General features: G+C 36.9%; 1 protein-coding gene across 1 annotated transcript; it reads left to right on the forward strand.

Moving 5' to 3' along the window:
- Positions 1-19,589: 19,589 nt before the first annotated feature.
- Positions 19,590-22,434, forward strand: GPR85 (G protein-coupled receptor 85). Its single transcript, XM_074195155.1, has one exon. The coding sequence runs from the start codon at positions 19,750-19,752 to the stop codon at positions 20,860-20,862; it is 1,113 nt and encodes a 370-aa protein (XP_074051256.1). The 5' UTR covers positions 19,590-19,749; the 3' UTR covers positions 20,863-22,434.
- The last annotated feature ends 3,667 nt before the right edge of the window (positions 22,435-26,101 follow it).

Consider the following 26,101-nt stretch of genomic DNA (forward strand, 5'->3'; position numbering starts at 1 on the left):
TGGGTTAAGAACTAAAAGCTTAAACCATGTACTCTTGGTTCTGCTCATGATCAGTAATTAAGGCATTGATTTTCTATAAATTGACTTTAAAATACAGTGTTATTAAAAAAGCAGAGAGATGCTATGTAAATAGAAATTAAGAGAGAGACAGGAACTAAACCTTTGATTTCCTTTTTATAAGGAACTCCCAGATGAGGAAATTCCCTGTACCAGGGAAGGTGAACATCTTCTCTACAAATTAGTCATAACAATATGATATATACACACACGTATATATGGAGAGAGAGAGAGAGAGAGAGAGAGAGAGAGAGATACAGAAGTATACATACAGAAAATGGAGGAGTGATGCTATCTATTGTGACCTATAAAAGGATTGAGAGACATAGTTTCTTGCCAATTAATCATTTTATTAATCATATTAGGAGATAATAAAAGGGGTCACTTATACTCTTAAATGCCAAAGACTCCTCATGGACTCAATACTTGGAAGACTGGATGTTCCCAAAGTGGCAATCCACTCTCATTGGTCAACAAGTAATGAGAGCCAGAATCTTATAATAAAAGACGAATTTATTCTAATTAGGAGGAGCTGGGAAATATGACTTTGATCATTCAAACCTATCTAATTAGAATACAGAGGGTGGGATTTCACCTTAATTGTATTAGATTCTTTGAAAGTTTCTCTAGTTGAATGGGATCTCCCAACTAACCCAGGATTAAAATCCATGTATCCCAAGAATTTGAGCAATTTTTTCCATCATCAGTGTCCTTCAGAGACTGAACAACATATAGGCTTCTGAAAAAATTCTGGTTCTAATTCAATAATTGATTATTAATATAAGAGAGAACTAATTAATTATTTCTCTCATCATGTAAATAAAGATAGGGTTAGGGACTAGACCGTAATTGTCTTCCTATAAAGAACTCTAAGATAAGAAACCTCTCAACTTCCCTAAATCAGTACACATCAGAGACAACACCTGAATCCAGGTCTCTGTGATTTCAAGGTCATGGCTCAATCCACTATGGCATTCATGTTGTCTCCATCTCCATTCCCATGAGATTTTGAGCTCCTCAAATGCAGAGACTTTATTTTAACTTTCTTTTTATCCCCTAGACCTTAACACAGTGCTTGGGGACTCAATAAATGCATGTTGAGAGGCATGGAGTCAAGATGGCAGCACGAAGGCAGGAATTTCTGGAAACTCGTTCCCCAAAAAGCTCCAAAAGCCATCAAATTATAACTCTAGTCAAAATTTAGTGGGACAAAACCCACAGAAAGACTAAGCGATACAATCTCCCAGTCCAAGACAATTTAGAAGTTCCCCAGGAAAGGTCTGTTCCACCGGAACTGGGGTTGGATAAAACTGCAGTGCAGCCAGGCCAGGCAATATGGCAGAGGGGGTGTTTTCCAGACCTCTTGGCCCAGGGAGCATCAGGGACAATCCAGAAAGGGTGGTGAAAGAACTCTGCTGCACCAGAGTGAGTGCAGAACAGAGCTCCAGCCTCAGAGCAGCCTTACGATGAGAACCTGCAGCAGGAGTCGGCAGAGCCATCCAGCACATCCAGAGCTCTAAGCACCTGGATGGTAAGGGGGACAGGGGAGATTGCAGAGGCCTCCCTTGGGCAGGACTCAGATGTTTGGCCACACTTAGATTCAGGTTGCAGTCTGGGCCCCCACAACACCAGCATAACCAAGCAGGGACCACCCTCACTGCACAAGGCAGAGGGGAGGGCTTGAACACAGACAAGAGAGCAGGAGGAATTAAGGTCCCTGTGGGTTGTCAACCCCACCCCCCAAAGCCCTGGAAGTGCAGTAAATCAATCATAAGCTGAGGAAATGAGCAAACAAAAGAAAAAGAAGACTCTGACCAAGAAAATTACTTTGGTCCCATGGAGGATCAAAATATATACTCAGATGATGACAAAATTGAAGCTTCCATATCCAAAACCTCCAATAGAAATAGAAAATGGGCTCAGGCTATAGATGAGCTCAAAAAAGACTTTGAAAAGCAATTAAGGGAGGTAGAGGAAATATTGGGAGAAAAAATGAGAGCAATGCAGATAAATCATGAAAACCAAATCAGAAACTTGGTGAAAGCCATACAAAAAATACCAAAGAAAATAATATATTAAAAACCAGTTTAGGTCAAATGGAAAAAGCAACACAAAAAGCAACAAAAAGACAAAAGAGAAGAATGCCTTAAAAAACAGAATTGGCCAGCTGGGAAAAGAGATAAAAAAATTCTTTGAAGAAAATAACTCCTTCAAATGCAGAATGGAACTAAAGAAAGCTGATGACTTTGTGAGAACTCAGAAAGAAATAAAGCTATACCAAAAAAAATTAGAAGAAAATATGAAATATCTCATTGGAAAAACAACTGACCTTGAAAACAGATCCAGAAAAGATAATTTTAAAATTATTGGGCTACCTAAAAGTCATGATCTGGAAAAGAGCCTAGACTTCATTTTTCAAGAAATAATACAACAAAATTGGCCTAAGATCCTAGAAGCAGAGGGTAAAATAGAAATTGAAGGAATTCACTGCTCACCTCCTGAAAGGGATGACAAAATTAAAAACTCCCAAGAATATTACATCCAAACTCCAAAACTCCCAAGTCAAAGAGAAAATACTAAAAGTTGCCAGAAACAAACAATTCAACTACCATGGCTCTAAAGTCAGGATTACACAGGATCTGGCAGCATCTACATTAAAGTCTCATAGGGTTTGGAATAGGATATTCCAGAAGGCAAAAGATCTTGGTTTACAATTGAGAATCAACTACCCAGCAAAACCAAATATCATCTTTCAGGGAAAAGATGAACTTTCAATGAAACAGGGGTCTTTCTAGCTTTTACTATTGAAATGATCAGAGTTAAACAGAAAGTTTGATCTCCAAGTTTGATCTCGGGGGAACCATAGAGGGGGTGGATGAGAAGGACTAATTATGAGGGACTTAATGATATTGAACTGTTTATATTCCTGTATGGAAAGAAGATACTGACAACTGATATGAACTTTCTAATTTATAAGAGCTGTTAGAAGGAGCACATATAGACAGGGCACAGGAAGGAGCAGAATATAATGGTATAATATAGTAAAAAGAAGGAATCAATGGGTGATAAAGGAAAGTACTGGAAGGAAGAGAAAGGAGAGGAAGAAGGGACTAAGATATTTCACATAAGAGTCAAGAAAAAGCCTTTAAAACGGAGTGGAGCAGGGGAAGGCAAGGGGGAATGAGTGAGCCTTCGTTCTCATCATCACTTAATAAGGTAGAGAAAACTATTTTACCCTGGAGAAAAATGAAAGGAAAGGGATGGGATAAGGGGGAATGGAGGGAGAGAAGGAGGGAGTAGATGATAGAAGAGAGGGAAGATTGTGGAAGAGGGTGCTCAGATGCAACACATTTCTGAACAGGAACAGGATGAAAGGAGAGAGACAGAATGGAATATATGAGAGTGGAGAGGAATAGAGTGGAGGGAAATAAAGCTAATGATAGCAACTGTGGGAAAAAATAATTGAAACAACTTCTCTGGTAGCTATGATGGAGAAAGCAACTCATCCCAGAGACAGAGCCATTGGAATCTGAACACAGACTGAAGTACACTTTTTTTCCTCTCTCACTATTCTTGAGTTTTCTCATCTTTTGGGGGGTGAGGGGGTTTATGATTACTCTCACAGAAAAATTATTGTAATGATATAAAATAAATAAACAAAATAAATAAATGCATACCAACAAAATGAGAGAATGAGATATAAATATACAGAATCATAATATTCCAATATCACAATGATTTCATCAGACTTCAAATTTCCAGTGTTCCCAAGCAAACTTTTAATGTGAACAATTTTTAAAGAACTGATCTCAGCTCAATAAAAATGATTATGACAGCTTCCTCATGAAACTGTGAAAAAAATGTAATTCAACATACTACTTTTTAGTTCTCATCATTTGGTTATCAGAATTTATATTTTATTTTATTTTTAGTTATTTTTTATTTTTTCCTCTTTTCTCACTAAAATATATGTTTATTTTTACTTATTTATATTTTATTCATTTATTAAAGGTATAAATATGACCTAGAAGAATCAGCCTGGACATTGCCATTTCTGAAATTTACTGGTTAACTATAAGAAAGTAACTCAACCTCTCAGGCTCAGTTTCCTCATCTATAAAAATGGGACTGATAATGTCAACAGGGTCTACTTCACAGGATCTTGTGAAACTCAAAATGAAATAATCTAATTAAGTCACTTTTGCAAAACCTTAAGTGCTATCTATATATCAGTTATTGTTAAACATCAACTAACTAGACCAGATGTCAATATAACAGGTATATGTGGCTCTTGTGATAGAACTTAAGATGGTTTACCTATTCTGAAAATTTGTTACTAGACTAAGAGATGAATGTTTAAGCTCCATAAATATAAGAACAGTATTTTATTAAGTTTTTTATATAACCTAGTGTTTTGTACATAGTGAGTACTTAACGAATGCTCACTGAATTCAATGGAACTGTGATTTTCCTAGGAAGTTAGCACGAAATTTTGAAGTTCATCCAAGATAATGAAACAGAAAAAAATTAATAGGCACAGACAATGTATTCAGGAACCTTATAAATATCATATCATTTGATCCTCGAAATTACCCTTTGAGATAGATATTATTATACACATTTTACAATTTAGGAAACTAAGGCAGATAGAGATTAAATGACTTGCCCCAAGTTACACAGCTAATAAGTGTCTGAGGCCATATGTAAACTCAGGCCTTCTTTACTCCATCACTTAACTGAATCTAAAAGAGGGAAAATCAAGACTACCTATCTTCCAGTCTCTGACCATATAACTATATACTTTCATTTTTCATAATTAAAAAAGCAAAGTTTAGGTGACTAGAATCCTTTCATATGTATTAAACAATATACTTGATACCCATAAAGGTAATGATGATGATGATGATGATCTGTTTTACAACACAAAGAAATCTATAGTAGAAATCTATAGTAGCAATCTATAGAAGAAATGGACAAATTGATCAAGAAATAGGATGAGTCAAAAGGTCTTAGAAGTATAAGCATCAATGTAATATTTAGTAATTAAAACTGAAGCTGCCCAAGAGCTCTATAGGTAAAAGAGGGTTTGGACTGATAATAGCTAATAAAACTCTATTACTCCCGAGAAGAAGCAATATGATGACAACAGGGAATAGTCTTGATGTGTAGGCTTCATTGTCCTCCATGCTTGGACAGTATACTGTAGAGTGGTTTCCAGAGTGGAACGTGTGCAATAGATTTCAAAGTCTGAAAGAAGACCAGATTCCCTCAGGGTTCAAATTTATTTAGACAAAAAGCTGACACCAATAAAAGAATAGAATGGCCTTGTCAGCCACAGGGAAAGATGGCATTACTGGTACCAATGAAGTGAGAGAATGAGAGATATAAATATACAGAACTTAACTTTAACTGTACTCATCTAACAAGAAATTGGTGGTGGGATGTGACCATAATACTTAGTCTTTGAGTATATAATCTTTCCTTACATGCATTTGGTGTGGGGGGGGGGGGGGCAGGGGGGTTACTGGGGCAGTAACAAACTAACTGGTTTCTACCAGGTCTCAACCATTGAAAATCTATAACATGTTGACTATTTTGCTAATTATTGCAAAGTTTTGACTCAGTTTGATACTAATGACTTATTTATAAACAACAAATACAAAAAAGCATAAAGTATAGTAAGAATACTAAGGTATTTAATGTCCATGTGGAACATTGTCCAGAAGTGAGGCATGGTGCAAATAATACTAAATTTGGAGTGAAAGGCCCTGTTTCAAAGCCCACTTTTCTCCCTTATGTGACCTCAGAGCCTTCCTCATCTGTAAAATAAAAAGGATTGGATTGAATTGCCCCTAAGATCTTTTACAGTTTTAAATCTATGATCTATATTATCTATTTAAAAACGTCACCAACACAACAGTGCCAAGAACAATTCATATAAAATGTGGAATTTCAGGAACAGTCTAAACTAAATCAACTTTTAAATAGAATTAAGTATAGGTTCCAAATTAAATGAGTCAAATTAAAACATCTAATTAACTTTTTTATGTATATTGCTGGTTGGTTGGTTCTTGCTCTTCATTATCAAAGAAGACCAAAATGACATCACTATGCTTGAGACAAATTACAGTGTGTCCTACTGATCAGACCAATGTGAGCTGAGAATGCTTTATCACCAGTTGGACACAAATAGTTCATGTGAATAGGGTCCTCTAGACTTATGGTTGTCACATTTCCTTTGAGCTGCTTCAATTCTGCCTTCCTCATAGAGTGCAGCACCCTCACTCATGAGGGCACAACATGCTGGGTGGTCCAGTGCCAGTATCTCCCCGCTGTATAATAAATTTTAAAATTTTTCAATGAGACCTTCAGGGTGTCTCAGTATGGCTTCTTCTGACTCTCTTGAGAGCACTTGTCCTGTGTGAGTTTTCCATAAAATGATTTTTTCAGCAAGCATGTGTCTGGCATCCTATCAACATATCCAGCCCATTGTAGTTGCACTTTCTGTAGTAATGTTGGAATGCTAGGCAGTTTAGCTCAAGGAAGGACCTCAGTGTCTGGTATCTTCTCCTGCCATGTGATCTTCAGAATCTTCCTAAGACAATTTAAATGGAAGCAATTCAGTTTTCTGACATGGAGCTGGTAGACGGTCCAGGTTTCACAGGTATCTAGCAATGAGGTCAGCACAACAGCTCTGTAGACCTTCAGTTTGGTGGTTAGTCTAATACCTTTTCTCTCCCACACTTTCTTTTGGAGCCTCCCAAATACTGAGCTACCTCTGGCAATGTGAGTGTCAATCTCATTGTCAATGTGTACCTGCTTGGAAAGGACATTGCCAAGGTAAGTAAACTTGTCCACAGTACTCCAAACTTCTCCATTTGCTGTAATGGATGATTCCACATATGGCTGTGTGGTTCTGGCTATGTTTTCTGGGTGTTAATTGTTAGACCAAAATTAGCACAAGTAGCAGAGAACTGATCCATACTTTGTTGCATCTCAGTTTCAGAGGCTGCATTGAATGCACAATCATCTGTAAACAGAAGATCATGCACCAAAACTATGGTCTTGGCTTATAGCCTTTTCAAGTTAAAGAATTGCCATCAGTGAAGTAACTGACCTTGAGGCCATGTTCATTCTCATTGAAGGCATTTGATAACATGGCTGAAAACATCATGCTCAAAAGTATAGGAGCAGGGTGGCTAGGTGGCGCAGTGGATAAAGCACCGGCCCTGGAGTCAGGACTACCTGGGTTCAAATCCAGTCTCAGACACTTAATAATTACCTAGCTGTGTGGTCTTGGGCAAGCCACTTAACCCCATTTGCCTTGCAAAAACCTAAAAAAAAGTATAGGAGCAAGGACACATCCTTGTTTAACTCCATTGGTGGCTGGAAAATCTCGAGAGCATCATCCACTATTCAGAACCCAGGCAGGCAGATCATCATGAAACCTACATACAATACTGATGAACTTCTCTGGGCAATCAAATTTTGACATAATTTTCCATAAACCTACATGACTGATGGAATCAAAGGCTTTGGTCATATCTACAAATGTTGTCTATAGATCTCTGTTGTGTTCCTGGCATTTTTCCTGAAGTTGTCAGGCAGCAAAAAGCATATTGCCTGTTACTTGACCCTTTCTGAAGCCACTCTCAGGAAGGTGACCAATTTCCAGGTGAAGGATCAGCCTATTGAGAAGGACTCTGGAAAGAATCTTTCCAGAAATGACTAAAAGAGAAATACATCTGATATTGATCCAGGTCAATCTCTTCCCTTTACCATTGTAGAGATGGATGATGGTGGCATCCTTGAATTCTTGGGGGATAGCCACATAACCTGAAAAATTTGAGTCAGTTTTTGGATTTTGGATGAGCAATGGACCCCCCAACTTGTAGATCTCAGCTGGAATAGAATCATCACCAGGTGCTTTACCACTTGAAAGGAGCCTAATGGCATTCAAAACCTCTTCCTCTTGGAACTTCAGGTGGGAACTGGTTGACTTCAACTTGAGATAAATGGTCAATGGCTTCTGCATTGATTGATGATGATCTGTTAAGAACACCATGGACGTGTTAAGCCCATCTCTCTAGGATAATGTCCCTATTGTTAATCAACATGAATCCATCAGCTCTGAGTAGCTGAGATGCACTATATGTCTTTGGCCCATAAATAGCCTTCAGGGAATCATAAAAGCATTTTGGTTTGTTACAATCTGCCTTCTTACTGAGCCAAAAGTCCTATATCTCTCTAAGCTTCACTTGGACTTTACTTCTGATGAAATTAAATTCTGCTTTCCTGGAAATGGATGAACTATTCTGCTGGTAAACCCTGTGGAATTCTTGTTTTTCATTTAGCAGTTTCTGTATTTCTCTATCATTTTCATCAAATCAGTCTTGGTGTTTGCAAGTCTTCTGACCCACATGAGCAAATGCAGTGCTGTACACTGCTTTTTCTGCTCCCAGATGCCAAATATGTGCTGATTCAGTTTTCCCTCCAAGTTGGCAACAAACTGTTCCCTCTCAGAGAGACACTCTAATCTCTTGATATTAATTCTTCTAGCATTCATTTTGCCTTGGGGCAGACTTTTTAGTTGAATATGAATATTTAGTTTAGAGAGGATGAGTCTGGATCAGTCCAGCACTAAGGACCACAATTGCCTTTGTCTTTCTCACATTCTGTCTGTCTCTTCTTACAATTACATAGTCTAATAGATGCCAATGTTTGCTACAAGGGTGCATCCAGGAAGTTTTATTGTGTTTAGGTAAACAGAAGACAGTGTTTGTGATGAGGAGGTCATAAGATGCACAAGTCTTCAGTAAAAAGTAACCATTGCTATTGTTGTTTCCAGTTCCGTTCTTCCCAAGGACTCCCTGCCATGTCTGGTCATTTGAGCCTACTCTAGCATTAAAATTATCCAGAATTATAAGCTTGTCCTCTTTTGGTACATTGATGATAAGGGTCTCTAGATCTTCTTAAAGTTTTTCTTTAACTTCATCATGGTGGGAGCATAGGCACTGATGATAGTGGCATGATGTTTTCCTGGAAGTGGTAATCTCACTGTCATGAGCCTGTCATTCACTCCTTTTGCTAGGCATATAATTTTTTGAACTACATTATTTTTGATTGCAAACATGCCCCAGCTTCAGGACATTCCCTTTCACTGTGACCACTCCAGAAAAACATGAATCCAGCTCTGATTTCAGTAAGCTGGCCTTCATTTGACAGCCTTGTTTCACTCAGGGCTGCTATTTGGATACCATACACATTGACTTCTGTCAACAAGAGCTGTTCTTCTTTCAGATATATTGGATCTTGTGTCATCTCTGAGTGTGCACATGTTCCATACATGAATGGTGAGTAGAATCTTCTTTGAAGAACTTTTTGTAGATTTCCCCACCTGCTGTAGTAATCAGTCCAGAGTTGGGTAAGCAGACAATTTTAGGGCACTTTTCCTAGCCCCTTCCTCACATCAGGAGGTGAGCTGTGCGATCCTTAAAGGGGCTGTTCAGTCACCCCGGGGGCTGCCGAATCCCACTGCTCCTTTCAGTGGAGAAATGACCCTATGGCCCTGAGCCACCTGTGTACAAGATTGTGACTACTCACCTACAGTATATAAAATACCAAAGAGAAAGTTATAGGTGAATGTGTTAAGAGATTAATGGCATTCTGAAATCAAGGCTAAATCAAAAGGATAGGTTTCAAGCCATTTAACAACTACAAAATGTCAGTTAACACATACTTTTTAAAAGGAGTATATCAGGTTTAGAAATTATTCTAATTATAAATTTGTAGAATAGTAAAAAAAAAAAACCCAGGGCCTACCACCCTAATGGACTATTATAGAAGAATTAAAACTTGATATCAAAAAGAAAAAAAAAGATTGATAAACATTCTCAGACAAATGGGAGAAAAAAAAACCTAGAGAAATACTTTTGTACTACATAGACATTACTTACCAAACAATCATAAAAAGTTATAACAAGTACACATCAATAGATTTATATACCCAAAAAATATATCTAAAAGTGATTTCCTCATGAATAAGCCTGTAAAATAGAAAGTTCAAAAAATGTAATCAAAAGGTCATTCAAGAATAGTAGCCATGTGAATTCAATCAATAATATATCAACAAAGAAGCTTCAAACCAATGGCTGAGACATGAAATTTGATTGCAGAAACAGAAGGGTTTATGATGGCAATTCAACATTAGATCACTAGCACCAGAAATTATAGATAAGCTATCCTTAAGAATCCTTAAGTGATAATTGTAGATCATGCAAAAAAAAAAAAGATGGACACATCACTTCAGGGTTTAAAAATCTATCACCTACCACAAACCTAGCAAGACATTGTCCAATAGTCCATTGTCTTTCAATATATGAGCAATTCACATACTTAAAATATTCTAGAGACTTCAATCAATAAATGGCACTAGGGTCAGGTCGTGATTATATACCATATTGTTGCTCATAATCATTTAGACAACACTGATTCATAAAAATTTAAGATATTTGCTTTTTTATGTTATTATACAAAATATTTATAATCTCTAAGCCGCATAGAACAAAAAACCTTTCAAAATATAAAGACAGCATAGAAACATAATATACTATAGAAAAAGGATGAGCTACACAGTGGAAACTTAATGAATACTTATTGTTGATTGATTGATTGATCAGTCTTCTACTGTAATTGTCCTGAGATGGTTTCATTGAGTCTAAAGAGAATGACCTAATATCCTAAAATTTCTTTTCAGCTTCAAAAAGCAATTATTTTATCCACCTGTGCCATATTCCATAGAATATTTAGCCAACAACATGTTAAATGCCAATTTTAATGGCACTATAGTAGGCTTTGGGAATATAAATACATGCAGAGAGGACCCCTCTACCTACCCTCTATCTACCTTACTTCTAATAGGGGAAGAATGAAGATGTGGTTAACCTGGGCACTTTTCCAAAAATGGAGGTTCTGGGAGGAACTGATCATTTAAAATAAAGGACCTTAGGGGCACAGTATGCTGCAAGGGTGAAAAGACCAGGGACATAGTGAAATGGATAAAAAAGGTTCTATGACAAAGGGGAAGTAAGTCTAGAGAGAGGAAAGAGGGGAACACAGAGAGGAACAAAGACATAAAAGAAGAATCTTGGGGTGGTGATTTGTTCTAATCATTCTAGGAATACAAGCATTGCTCCATAACCTTTGTCTCTCCTTCGTGATTACAACCAACACCATTATCATCAATGATGACTACACATACCTGCAATGAAGGGATATTCTACCCAGGATATTCTATTGCACTGGGACCCCTTTATAAAAATTAAATGATTTGCAAGTTACAAGTGAAAATATCTTCTTGTTCATCCTAAGGCCACATCTAAATCTCTGAAGGTAGACCAAGATTCATTCTAAAGACCTCCAAAAAAACAGACATTATAATAAATACATGCGATGCTATTTTCATTTCAGGAGTTATCATCTTTGTTTATCACAGAACAAAATCATAGTCAGATGAATCTGACTATATTAATCAACAGAAATGATGGTTATAGGTATAGTAGTCATTTCAGAATCAGCTACTTGTATGAGTTAGAACATCAACTGGTTAGAGCAAAGGAGAATTTCATATACAGGAGACAATCTTTTTGATAAGATTCTCCAAATTTTGCATTGCAAAGAACACATTGTACTAGTGAACTAAGAAGCATCCTCAATTAAATCTATAGCAATTCAAAAGAAAATAGATTATAACCATTCAAAAAAACAGAAAAACAAAAGCAAAAACAAAAACAGAGTAGAAGACTTGACTGTTTAAGGTCTGATCATAATAATTGTGTGACCCTGGACTCAGTGGCCTGAGACCATTTTTAGAAAAGTTTGGGATTGGTGGAGGAAGTTCCTTACATGTATGAAATCACAGCCTTGGCATCAAGAGATTAAGTGACTTTTCCAAGGACACTCAGCTAGTATCTTCAGATATATACAATGAGATGAGTCCAGAATTAAATAGATTGATCTTATTTGCTTTTGAAAAATTATGTAGTTCAAAGATTTTTAATAATTCTAAACTACTTACTTCTATGAAAGCCCATTTCTTTAACAACAATTTTTTTTTCAATTACATATAAAGATAGTTTTCAGCATATACCTTTTTGGAGATGTTTGAGTTACCCATTTTTCTATCTTCATCCCTTCTCTCCCCTCCCCGTGATAGTAAATAATTTGATATAGGTTATACATGTCCAATCATGTTAACATATCTCTATACTAGTCATATTGTATAAGAAGAATCAGAGCAAAAGAGAAAAAAACATGAGAAAGGAAAAAAGCATAAAACAAATTTTTAAAAGTCAGAGCAGTATTTGTTTGTATTTAGACTCCATAGTTCTTACTCTGGATGTGGATATTTTCCATCACATGTCTTTTAGAATTACCTTTGATCATTGAACTGCTGAGAAGAGCTAAATCTATCATAATTTATATCATAATTGATGCTGTTAATGTGCACAATGTTCTCCTGGTTCTACTCATTTCATTCAGCATCAATTCTTGTCTTTCCAGGTTTTTTCTGAAATCCACCTGCTCATAATTTCTTACAGAATAATAGTATTCCATCATATTCATATACCACAATTCATTTAGCCATTTTTCAATTGACGGACATTCCCTCAGTTTCCAATTTTTACCACCACAAAAAAGAACTATTAAAAAATATTTTTGTATATATGGGTCTTTTCCCCTTTTTTGGTGATCTCTTTCATATAAAAGCCTAGTAGGGTATGCACAGTTTTATGGTCCTTTGAACGCAGTTCCAATTTGCTCTCCAGAATGGTTGGATCAATTCACAACTCCACCAGTGATGCGTTAGTGTCCCCGTTTTTCCACATCCCTTGCAAAATTTATCAAGTTTCTTGTCAAATTAGTCAATTTGATAAAAACAATTTCTTCATATGACTATAGATAGATGTAATTTCTTCATCAGAAAACTGCCTGTTCAAATCATTTGACCATTTTTCAATTGGGAAATGACTTGTATTCATATAAATTTGACTCAGTTTTCTATGTAGTCTAGAAATGAACCATTTATCAGAAAAGCTAGCTATAAAAGTTGTTTTCCATCTTTCATCATTCTTTCTAATCCTGGTTGCATGGGTTTTATTTGTGCAAAACCTTTTTAATTTACTGTAATCAAAATTGTCCATTTTGAATTTTATAATGTCATATTATCTGTCTATTGTTTGGCCATAAACTCCTCCCCTCTCCTTAGATCTGACAGAAAAACTATTCTTTGTTCTCTTAACTAGCTTATGATAACTTCCTTTATGTCTAAATCATATATTCATTTAGACTTTATAGGATGTGAGGTGTTGATCTATGCTTATTCTGCCATATTATTTTCTAATTTTGCCAGCAGGTTTTATAAAATTGTGAGTTCTTGCCCTGGAAGCTGGAATCTTTTGGTTTATCAAACAGTAGATTACTATAGTCACTTACTATTGTTTCTTTCTGCCTAATCAATTCCATTGATCCACCAGATAGTTTTGATGACTGCCACTTTATAATATAATTTTAGATCTGGTATGGTTAAGTCATCTTCTTTTGCATTTTTTTCATTATTTCCCTTAATATTCTTGACTTTTGATTCCTCCAGATGAATTTTGTTACTATGTTTTTCCAGTTCTATAAAATAATTTTAGTAGTTTTATATGACATTGAATAAGTAATTTAATTTAGATAGAATTGTCATTTTATTCAGAAATTGACATTTTCTCAATTGTTTAGATCTGACTTTATTTGTATAAAAAGTGTTTTGTAATTGTGTTCATAGAGTTTCTAGGTTTGTCTTGGTAGGTGTGCTCCCAGGTATTTTATGTTGTCTACAGTTATTTTGAATGGAATTTCTCTTTCTATCTCTTGCTACTGGGCTTTGTTGGTAATATACAGAAATGCTGATGATTTATGTGGGTTTATTTTATATCCTGCAACTTTGCTAAAGCTGTTAATTGTTTCAAGTAATTTTTTTAGTTGATTTTCTAGGCTTCTCTAAGTATACCATCATATCATCTGCAAAGAGTAAGTTGTGTTTCCTGTTTGCCTATTCTAACTCCTTCAATTTCTTTTTCTTCTCTTATCACTAAAACTAACATTTCTAAATCAATTAACATCAGTAATCTTTAAGAAAAAAATGGTTATGAATAACAATACATAATCTCAGAATTATGAAAACTATAGGTGACTCAAAATCTGGTGGAGTACAAGTTAGCTCAAGCATATTACCAATGTTGACCTACTCATGAGAAGTGACATAAAAAAAAAATCTTAAACATGCCTGTGAGGTCTTGGAAAGAAGTGAGAACAAGATTTTTTTTTATCTTTTCAGAGTTTGGTAGTTGAGCTTTAGCAATCAAGAAGAATTGAAAAAACTAAAAGTCATTTATTAGAATGTTTCTTTATGGTCTTTTACTCTCAACATATTCCAAGAGCATTTCAATTTCTGATGTACCTTTTCATAAAAAAACAATGAACACAGTCCAAACCTCTGTTATTCCCACATCATAGGACTTTGAATCACTTGGCAAAAATTTGAATTGTTGACCTATCATCTAAAAAATAATGAATTGTTCCCCCTTACTGAAATTCTACCTATATATTTATTTCAAAAACCAAATCAGACAAAGTACATCAACTTTCTTGAGTCATGAACAAAATAACAACTGTTCTATTGTATCAAAATATCAGTACCTAAAATCTTCCAAGCCAGAGTTTTGGTTGGTTGGAGGTTTTTTTCAGTTCATTTAATTCATCTCTCAAAACTGTCATCTTTTCTTAGTCTTTTTTCTTGTTTTCATAATTTAGTTGCTAAAAGTTAGAACAAAAGAAAGAATTTCACACACTAAATAAGGTCATGACCCAAATGATTAGGAAGTAACAAACTCCCAATCTTGAGAATCTATAAGATTTATGTAATTTTTGTCTATTTAAAAATATCATGTCTTTAGGTTGGATAAGCATACTCCACTGATTTCTTCAGTAGGGTTAATGAACACATTGAAAATAATCTCATTAATTTCTTTAGCCCCTTTTGTAAAGCACAAAAAAAAAGCCATTCTAGTCTAATAGCTAGAGAAAATCAAGCACAGGTGAACAGAATCACTCAATAACAATTAGTAGTCCCCGTTCTTTTCCATGCTATGGAAATTACCCTTGTAGGTTTACTGTTAGTGTCTTTGAGCACAAGGCTTAGGAAAGGCATTATTAGATCAAAGATCTAGGACTGGAAGAAATCTTAGAAGCCAAATGGTTTAATTCCTCATTTTACAGATGAAGAAATTGAGGTCCATGAAAGTAGCATGACTAATGATTGAATGTTTTAAAAATTCTAAATTTGGTGAGGTGGAAAAAAATCTTCTGGATTTGGAGTCAAAGAAACTGTGTTCCTATCCCATCTCCACTACTCCCTCTCTACCTGCTCAAGCTTTTTGATCCTTGGGTTCCTCAGCTGAAAACTGAAGAAGTTGAATCATATGGATGTCTGAAGTCTCAATGTATATATCATCCCAAGTCTTGAATCACACTTCTATTCCTTTGAACAGCCTAAATTACTCACTTTTCTCCTTCTAGTTTTTTACCTCTTTTGATGTCAATATTCAATAGGTTGCTGAACCTTTTACTTTAACTTTTCAAAGTAATATCTAACATTGTGCAATTTTAACATGCATTGGAGACCTTTTTTTTTTGAGGCAGGCATTTAAAACTTTCTCAGACAGTTTTTTTTAATCTCCATTAATTCTTTCAGCCACCTCAAACTTCTTGTTTTTTGCATTTTCCCTCCTAGCCCTATCAACCTTAAGGGATTAAGAAAACCAATAAACTTTCCTGAGATGTCTCAGTAGGATCAAGCCAACTGTGAATCCCTTAGGAAAAGGTATTTGAATTCATGTTTCTTTGTTTCCACAGATATGAAATACATACTAACTATGCTAAAGATAAAAGTTTTGAACTGCAAAAAAGGAAACTCACTGAAAGAACAAAAGAAGATAAAATGTAACAATCATCTTACATTTCCATAAATGTGAATTTACACTACATCTCCATAAATAAGAGATAGAATACGTGATGCTTTGAAACAATTTGTGGGGAGAGGGCGTTTGCTGCTGAGTTTGTTTTTTGTTTTGTTTTGTTTTTTCATAAAAAATGCCTCCAGGATCTTCTAGCACTTCTCTAGGCTTATTTTGATGTTTAGATGACAAAACAACAGGCTGCTTTGTAGGCATTATGCATTCTCCATGCATTTAATAAGCTTAGAAAATCCTAGTGTAATCAAAAAAGTGTTACATCATCGCCATCTTACCAATATAGGGCTTTGTGTAATGGCTGTGACATCATGATGGTGAAGTATTCATTTTTAAGCTTTAAAGGGGGGGGGAACCTTTAGTGCGTGGCATCCAATAGGAATGTGATATGCAAATCAACTCATATTATCTGGGCTCTGATTGGTTTGAGTTCTTCCGAATGTCACTGTCTCACCACCCAGCAAAGAGCTATTTTATAGCTGCCTAGAGATCAAATTATTACCGTAGAGAAGATCTTTATTTTTTTTCTGTGTTTCATTAGCAGAATATTATAAAGCAATAAGCATGCAGAAAGAGAGGCAGACGTTTTCAGTGGAAATTAATGAAAGTATGTGCATTAGGGTTCTTTGTTACTGTTTACAAATTTTGCTATATCTAAGAAACAAAATACTACCTGAGAAATGGTGAATGAGGAAATGTATAGATTTGATAACCGTCGCACTCAAATGTCTGATTATGCAGTTTCTGTGATATCATCAGACCCTTAGGTGGCTATAACTTTATGTTTCCTGTTATCTTACTATTCTTCTTCTTCTGTATTCAGAAGGCAGAAAAGCTCTCCCACATACAACAGCCAATCTAATTCTACTGTACTTTCGAGGTGGCTTAAAAAAAATAAAAGGAAAGAAGGAAGAAAATATCATCTTTGTCTCCAGAAGGAGAAAGAAATGTCATTTTAATATCTTCCCAAGGCTGTTCATTTTAGTCATGTTTATCAAGGTAGACTAGGCACCATATGTTATGCGGCTTGGCAAGGGGTGGGGTGGGGGAGGTGGGGAACGGGACGTGTTTAGCTTCTTCCAAGTAATATATGCATATCTACGTATACACTTGATGAACAAGGACAGGGGTAACTCATACTAACGTTTCCCTTCTTTCCAATTAAAATAAAATTATGGGTTTTTTTCCCCCGTTCTCCTCTATAATGCCAATCTTTCTGCTAGCTTGCAAATTCAGAAATCAGCTTGGGAATCATTTGAGAAGGAAACTAAAAGAAGCTCTGATATCCAAAGAAGGAAAAGGGGGAAAAAAAATCTGAAAGGGAGGGGAAGGGGAGGAGGAAGGGAGGAGGAGTGCAGGGAAGCTGGGGAGGAAGGAGACGGCCACTGGACGTAGGACCTAATGCTTTGCAAAGTACAACAGTGCGGTGATGGGGAAGGAGAGAGGAGCATAATGAGTTCTTTCCAGGTCCCCACTTTGAATGAAGGCAGAAAAAAAGTTCAGAAGCCACAAGCAGAGGGGCCAAAGCCTTTCTATTCCCAGGAGGACCGGACAGGCTCTTCAGTAAATCCGGCCAGCAATGATAACGGTTTGCCGCTGCGGCTGCCCTCACTGAGGCGGTGGCTGCTGCCCCTGCTGCTGCTGCTGCCGCTGCTGCTGCTGCTGCCGCCACCCCTGCTGCTGCTGCTGCTGCTGCTGTTTCTGCTGCTGGTGCTGCTGCCCCTGCTGCTGCTGCTGCTGGTGCTGCCGCTGCTGGGGCTCCTGCGTTACTGGGAGAGACTGTGCCGCTGCGACAGGGGAGGACGAGGCTAGTAGCTCAAGGAGGCTCCAACGCGCAGGCGCTGTTGGAGCCACAGACTAGAGCCTCAGTCAAGGTACTAAGGCAAAAAAAAAAAAATCAGCAATTTATAGAAAGAAGAAGCTATAGTCTGTCGGGATATCCAATACCAACAGGTAGGAAGGAGGATATGCTCTCGGTTAAGTTGGGGGGTGGGGGGGGGTGGGGGGCACGGTGGTGATGGAGCTGCAGATTCACGGGCAGAGATACCTCCCTGTGGTTTTTGACAATAAACTGCATAATGGAAGTACACACAGACAATGCATCTTCAACAGGGCTGGTTGGGAGCTCCTTGGCTGGAGAGCATCTCAAGACTGAGGGAAACTGGGCTGCGAACCACCAAGAACAGCTCCCTTGCAACACAGAAGCGATTTCTCTGTCCATCTCGGTGTATGTACGGTGCATGTGCATGTATCTCTCTATTATAAATCCAGGGGTGGCGGATTTCAGGTTTCGTAATATGCCTGCTGCTGTCGGGGCCACACCAGTAGGGAAATTAAAATGATCCAACGCAGGTTTTACCAGGGTTTGGGGGTGCCTCTTTCAGGGTGGTAGAGGGAACACGCTTTTAGTGGGGGAAATCACTGAAAAACCTGGTTTCCCTGGCGTGGCCCCAAACCCAGGATCTAGGTACCCTATAGACTATGGAGATAATCTGCTTTTTTTTTTTTGCTTTAAAATGTAGCTACTTGTTGTTTGGAGCTAGGAATAGCGGGGTAAATGGAAGAGGTTTAATTACCCAAGATATTCTTTTGAATCCAGGCGGCCGAGGCTTACAAATGGAAGTGCATTTATTCCTCTGGGTGTGTTTCCTTGGCCAATATTTACATTAACCATTGCTAAGAATCTTGTGGATTTTAAAAGAGAAAAGATTCTCGCCAAAAAAAAGGTGGGGGAGGGGGTGGGGGAGGGGGACGACAAAAGACTAAATCACATCACTGTTGTGTCCTCCTAGGACCAGTCTGTATTCATTCTAAAATCTAATGGATGAAATCATGGTTTAGGAGAAAGAGCAAATACTCTTCCGCCTAGACAATATACAAGAATGATTGTTCCTGATTCATGTGCTTGATGGGCTTTGCTTAAAATACACAAATTTTGCAGGGGTTCTTTGGGTGTGATCCATATCAACAGAGCAGCTATCTGTAAAACACTGACAAATATTAAGACCTCAGAGAAAAGGAGATAATGTTCCTTTCTCTCCAGATCTTTTATGTGAGCCGTCTCAGAAGGTTTAATTTTACACGTCAATGATTCATTTCTAGGTTGACATCATTTAAAATAAGGAACATTTCATTTTTTAAATCTTAAAGATATCCAAGTAAAAATGTACCTTTTCCAAAACATAGGGACCTTTCTGAACTAGATCACCTAAGAAAGCATAAACAAGTCAATCCTCTGAAATCGCAAGCAAACTGAATAGATTATATAGCATGCATTTGAAATCTCTGTACCTCAAATGTTTGCCTCCCCCCAAAATCATGTAAAACAAAAAAAAGAGTACTAGCTTTTACAACTTCATTTGCTTTTCCATAATTTAACAGCTTAATGTTAGTACTTTCTGACATCATTGCCTGTTAACTTAAGAACTGATAGCTCATTTTTTTTCAGATATTCTAATGGCAAATCAGATGGAAGAAAAGAGGATGTATGACTAGACACCAAATCAGTTCTTTTTTGTGGATTACATTTGCAGTAAGATGTATGGATCTATCTCTTCCTTGTTCTTATATATAGATCATGAGACTTGACTGAGGCAATATCCTTAGCATCCATCCATCTATGGCGAACTATAGCCATGCAGCTGACAACATTTTGCAAAATCTCTCTCCTTTAACTGCCTTTCTGAAACTGACTTCCCTGGGTTTCATAATAGGAGTCAGCGTGGTGGGTAACCTTCTGATCTCCATTTTGCTAGTCAAAGATAAGACCTTGCATAGAGCTCCTTACTACTTCCTGTTGGATCTTTGCTGCTCAGATATTCTCAGATCTGCAATTTGTTTCCCATTTGTGTTCACCTCTGTTAAAAATGGCTCTACCTGGACTTATGGAACTCTGACTTGCAAAGTGATCGCCTTCCTGGGGGTTTTGTCCTGCTTCCACACTGCTTTCATGCTGTTCTGCATCAGCGTCACCAGGTACCTAGCTATAGCTCATCACCGCTTCTATACAAAAAGGCTGACCTTTTGGACTTGTCTGGCTGTCATCTGTATGGTGTGGACCCTCTCTGTAGCAATGGCTTTCCCCCCAGTATTAGATGTGGGCACTTATTCATTCATTAGGGAGGAGGATCAATGCACCTTTCAACATCGTTCCTTCAGGGCCAATGATTCCTTGGGATTTATGCTGCTCCTTGCCCTCATACTCCTAGCCACACAGCTTGTCTACCTCAAGCTGATATTTTTTGTCCACGATCGAAGGAAAATGAAGCCAGTCCAGTTTGTAGCAGCAGTCAGCCAGAACTGGACTTTTCATGGCCCAGGAGCCAGCGGTCAAGCAGCTGCTAATTGGCTGGCAGGATTTGGAAGGGGCCCCACACCACCCACCCTGTTGGGTATTAGGCAAAATGCAAACACCACAGGCAGAAGAAGGCTGCTGGTCTTAGACGAGTTCAAAATGGAAAAGAGAATCAGCAGAATGTTCTACATCATGACTTTCCTCTTCCTCGCCTTGTGGGGCCCCTACCTGGTGGCCTGTTACTGGAGAGTTTTTGCAAGAGGGCCTGTAGTTCCAGGGGGATTTCTAACAGCCGCTGTCTGGATGAGTTTTGCCCAAGCAGGAATCAATCCTTTTGTCTGCATTTTCTCCAACAGGGAGCTGAGGCGCTGTTTCAGCACAACCCTTCTTTACTGCAGAAAATCCAGGTTACCAAGGGAACCTTACTGTGTTATATGAGGGAGCATCTGTAAATCTTTAGCCTTGTGAAACACTACCCTTCTCTGCTAAGCAATTGTGGCCTGTAGCCATATCTTGAGAAGAAAATCAAGAATGGGATCAGCAGTTTGTAAGGATTTGGGCACCATTCTGCAGTCCTTGCATTAGCTCACCTATAATCCTATTTTAAATCTAAAAGTGTTCCTGCTGACCATTGCTGAAGGTTTGTAATTAAGAAAGGACTAAACCACTGCCCTAAGTTTCTCTATGTGGTTGAAATCTAGATCCTGAAAGTAGCAGGTGCTAAGTATCAGTGCTAAATGCTGTGTATATCACTACATAAGATAAGACCATCAAAAAAAGATTAGCATTGGACATCTTAATAAATTAAGTTGACATGAGGTAAACGTGTTGATAAAAAAACTAATTTTAGAAGTTTGAAGACTTTGAAACATTTCATACTCTTATTGTTTTTGCAAAGACTAATTACTGGGGGACTTAAAGTACTGTAATCAACTAAAGATGTGCCATGCATTATTGGATTATCACACTTAAAAAAAATCTGTTTGCCTTGTAAGTTTTGGGGACCATTCCAAAAGCAGGATTTTGGTTCCAATTTGAGTTTACTTCCCGTCCCCATCCCCACCCCCAAATGTGTTAATGTTTCTAAATGCCATTTTTCTTACTGGTAAAAAAATTACTAGCATTTGGACTATGTTATGTAGTTTTTTTGTTGATTTGGGGAAAAGGTTTACTCAACTCATTTTCTATTTTGCAAATACTAGATATCTTTCTGGCAGGCAACATTAATAGTAATATCCAGTCATAATGGAGCAGTCAGAAGAATACAGAACAAACACATGTTGCCTTAAAGGGTTATCTAGTGTTTTCCATTTTATTTATCATTGGAGCAAATAGGCAAGAAAAATTGAATCTGTAATTCTGGTCAGTCATCTGGGAGTGCATGAAAGATCACTTAATCCTCTCTTTCCTTTTTCTCCCATGGTTTGAAAAATTAGGGTGCACATCACTGGGATAATGTGAATCTTTTTTTTAAGGTGTGCTGCCCATTCTAGTTTGTTCTGAGAAACACAGGCAGTTGATGTATGTTTATATTTTGAGTCAGCTGTCATGGGGAGACCGCAGCTTAGTATGATATCTTGCACAATTTGTGGAGCATTTATTCTACTGAAGGCACAGTCTTGTTTATACTTTCTGCACATTGGGTGTATTGGTCGTTTTAAATTATTTAAGTTTTAACTTGTGAAAGCTTATAATATGATTTCTGGTATTTTAGAAATACATTAGAGTCTGTGAGTCTCATTCTTTAAGATACAGATGTGTGAATTTCAATATAAAGTTGCATTTGCCAAAATTTACCTGTGTAGCCTGTTAATTTTCTTGGAATAAAATTTTACTTTTTTTTGCAATTTACTTTCTGAAAAAGAAAGTTTAGTTAGGAAGCACAACCTAGGGAGATTTGTAGATTTATTATGGCTTATACTTTTCTGTAGTCACTTCACTCCCAAAGTATAAATATATGAATGATAGGGAACACAAATCTGAGAAATGATATCATCTTCAGTTGTGCTATTGTGTGTTACCATAATTAATGTTCATCCTTCCTCTAATAGGCCATTTTTTATTTGAAGATGCAAACAAACAACCTAAGAGTCTCAAAATAAGCACCATATTTTAATTTTAGAAAGTAGATACAGTTTAGCGCCTTTAATTTGCATTCTTTAAAAAGCACAGTCTACAATAAATATCTAACAAATCTAAATCTTTTTATTCTTTTGCAATATGACTAGAAATAAGAGAATGCTAACCCTTTCATTGTGCAATACTTTTGTATCCACAAAGTTAATCTGACTATAAAAATGGAGATATTACTAAAATTTAGAAAAGTTCATTCCAATCTAGAATGTTATATGAAACCATTCAGAGTTTTGCTCATATAAGTGCAAAGAAGTCAAGCAATGATTTAGTGAGCAATCTGTTTGACCTCATTTTCACTTCATACCAAAGTTGATTGGATCTGAGGCTAAAGTGAATACACTACAGTGAAATGAATCTTAGCATATAAATAATGTGCTTCATTGGTACAAAAATTGGGCCTGGGATTCCACTGGCACAGGGCTGTCTCTGTTGAGGACACTTTCTCTACCAATGCAGGTCAGCACCTTCTTGGTAACTTAAGTCCAGAGCACTTAGAAATGAAAGGTTTTGCTCAGGATCACAAAGTCTGCATGTGTCAGAATTTGCTCCTTGGCCTTCGTGACTTGGAGACTGGCTCTCTATCTATTATACAATGCTGCCTCTCTCATTGGTAAGAAAATTGTTAATATCAGAGTCTGAAACATAAATTACATTCAATTTCAAAATGAAAAATTATTGGGGAAAAATAATTACATCTATGGAGCAGCTTAATGAGGCAGGTTTGCTACCTCCATGAAGATGCTGGGACTTTAAGTCTCCATTTCATAGAAAAGAAAACTGGTATACAGTTTAAGAGCAGATGAGCCAAGGACAGAGCACCTAATTTCTAACATAGCTTGAGATATACAACCTTGCTTCCCATATATAAACATCTCATAAGTAAACATTAAGAAAATTAAAAACCAAATTTTCCTGAAGTCTTGCTTGGTAAAACAAAAGCCACTTAAATTTGATGTGGTTTGAATTACACAATTGTTACTTGAACTTGATATTTACTTGAACATACATGTTATTAGACTGATATGCTGAGCAACGGATTGGTTCCCAGTTGATCAGCACTGTAAGTCATCAAGATAACTGTGAAAGGCAATGTAACACCAGGGAAACATGAGTTCAAGTTTAATCTCTTCATACCCTTGTGTTTGACCCTGGACAAATAATTTAACATCTAAGTACTCTAAGTACTCTGGACAACTCTCTAAGATCATAAGTTATATAATAAGTGTCAAGGTGCAAAGATAGAAGGAGTGTTCTTACTTGGAAGATTCCTCTACCAATAAAATCATCTATCTAGTCCCTATCCCTTCTCCCAAAATAATTAGAGATACCAGAATACAAATAGTTGGTCTATTTTTTGGTTTCTTAATGACAAATTCAGATTGACTGGCCTTCCAGTTGAAAACTCAACTATTATGACAGTTGGAAGTAACTGATTTAACATGAAAATGATCTAATCAGGGCATCTCATAGACACAGTCACAGCACTTTTTTAACTGCTCAATGGGAAAGGCACATGTTGTCAACAGTAATGATGTGCTGTGCCATATATACTAACTCACCATCTGTAGAGCCTGTGCTTTGAATTTCTAGTAGCCGTGATTAGTTTGCATTGATCCACCCACACAATGTGCCCAATGGTCTAATTTGTGAGATATCTGGCTAATTTTAGGAATGTAGTCTATGAAATCTTATCCATCGATTAACTTAGAGATCAAGAGACCCAAAAATGTAATGACTATGCAATGCAAAGTGAATGGTTGGAGATAGCTGAAAAACCTGAATTTTCCAACAAAGAGAATATCTGAATTACCAACCCATTCCTTCTCTTTTGAATCTCAGTCTATTTTATTTTTGGTTGCTGTTGGTAAGACCAAACTATTTACCACAGAGATTGATTTATACTTGTTCTTCAACTATCTTATTTGCTCTTTGTCTTGCTTCTGTTCTCCTGAGTGCAGCCCAATTAGCTTATACTTGGATAAGGGATATGGTATTCATGAATAAGTCAGTCTTTCTTCCCTTCCTTCTTGCATTCTTTTCTAAGCCTTATCTCCCTTGTCCCCACAGGGTTTCCTGAGATCCCCTTCAAATCAGTTTCCCTCCCATTCAAAGAAGCCTTGAACCAAGTACCCACACACCAATTAAGCAGCCAATTATGGTATAACTGGGTGAATTGCATTTGAAGGAGCTTAAAATTGTAACTTTAATGAATGAATGAATGTGAAACCACCAATCACTGAATTTCAATCTTTTTGCCAGCTGTGTGAAAGCTGTACAGCAAAGCCTAGAGGATCAGAGACTCTCCCAGTCTTGACTCTTAGCTTTAGGAATAGCTAAATCTCTTGCACACTTACCTGAGATGTAAGTTTGTCTTTCCTTCCCCAACTCCACTCCCACTACCCTTAGATATACTCCCAAGTCTATCAGGATAGTAAGACATGGAATTCCTGATGCATTTATGATTTATACAAGAAGGTCTAATTGTATTGGGGTGGCTAGAAGCTGAGCAGATTACAGAGAATAGAGGTATCTGGAAGAATTCCCCTCATTTGGAAATATGGCATATATTTTTATTTCTAAAGTGTGAACAAAGGCAGGAACAATTACTGTACTGATAGTTTGAAGTAGTAAAAAAAAATAGCCACCTCATTAATGGTTATTTTTGTTTTTTTAACCAACCTTTAGTTTGGGTACTTAGTAACTTTTTCCTAATCTCTCTCAAAAAAAAAATTATCTGGTTTGCCTCCCAAAGAATGATTAAATTGAAAATACGATAAATCACCAAAGGGGCAAAGTCAAGCAAACCCCTTACAACTCAAAGTGTTATAAGCAGCCCCCCAGGAAACTTTATGTCGCTGATGCAGGAAAGTAGGCTACTTAATTAGTTAATTTATAAATAATCATTGTGGGATTGGTGGGGGGGATACTCACAATAAATCGAAAGCCATGTAGTAATGAACAATCTTACAATGGGATACTTTTAAAATTTTATGTCAGTATGACCAGTAATTCAGAGGGAAGCACAACAAAACTCAGTATATCAATGCATTCAACATGAGAAGGATTTTGCTTTCCTTTATATATATTACCCCATTTCATTTATAACAATAGTTTTCATTCTTACTAGAACTGTGACTGTTATGAAATCCATTAATTCCATATGAGGAAGAAGAAAAAGCAGGTAAGATGATAAATGTTAAATTTTATAAAAACTATCTAACAAATTTATTCAAATAGAATTGCAGATTATTTCTGGTCCCAGCATCCTAGAAAGGGTTTTCCCCCTGTGCCATGAATTTTGCATTGGCATTTTTGGGGCATTGTACAGATACATGGTTTGAATTGATATTACAGGAATCTATTATGAAAATGGTTCATTTGCTGAAAATGTTTGCATGCTTTTGTAGCTTTTCGATTTCTTTCTGAATCATTCTGACAGCAAGATAATACAGCTCTTTAATGTTGAAGACTACTTTCATGACTAGCCAGAAGGTTCTATATAAATGAATGATCTAGCTCATCTCATTCAACTGTGGGTTGG

The sequence above is a fragment of the Macrotis lagotis genome, chromosome 7, assembly GCF_037893015.1.
Source record: "Macrotis lagotis isolate mMagLag1 chromosome 7, bilby.v1.9.chrom.fasta, whole genome shotgun sequence".
NCBI classification, from domain to species: domain Eukaryota; kingdom Metazoa; phylum Chordata; class Mammalia; order Peramelemorphia; family Peramelidae; genus Macrotis; species Macrotis lagotis.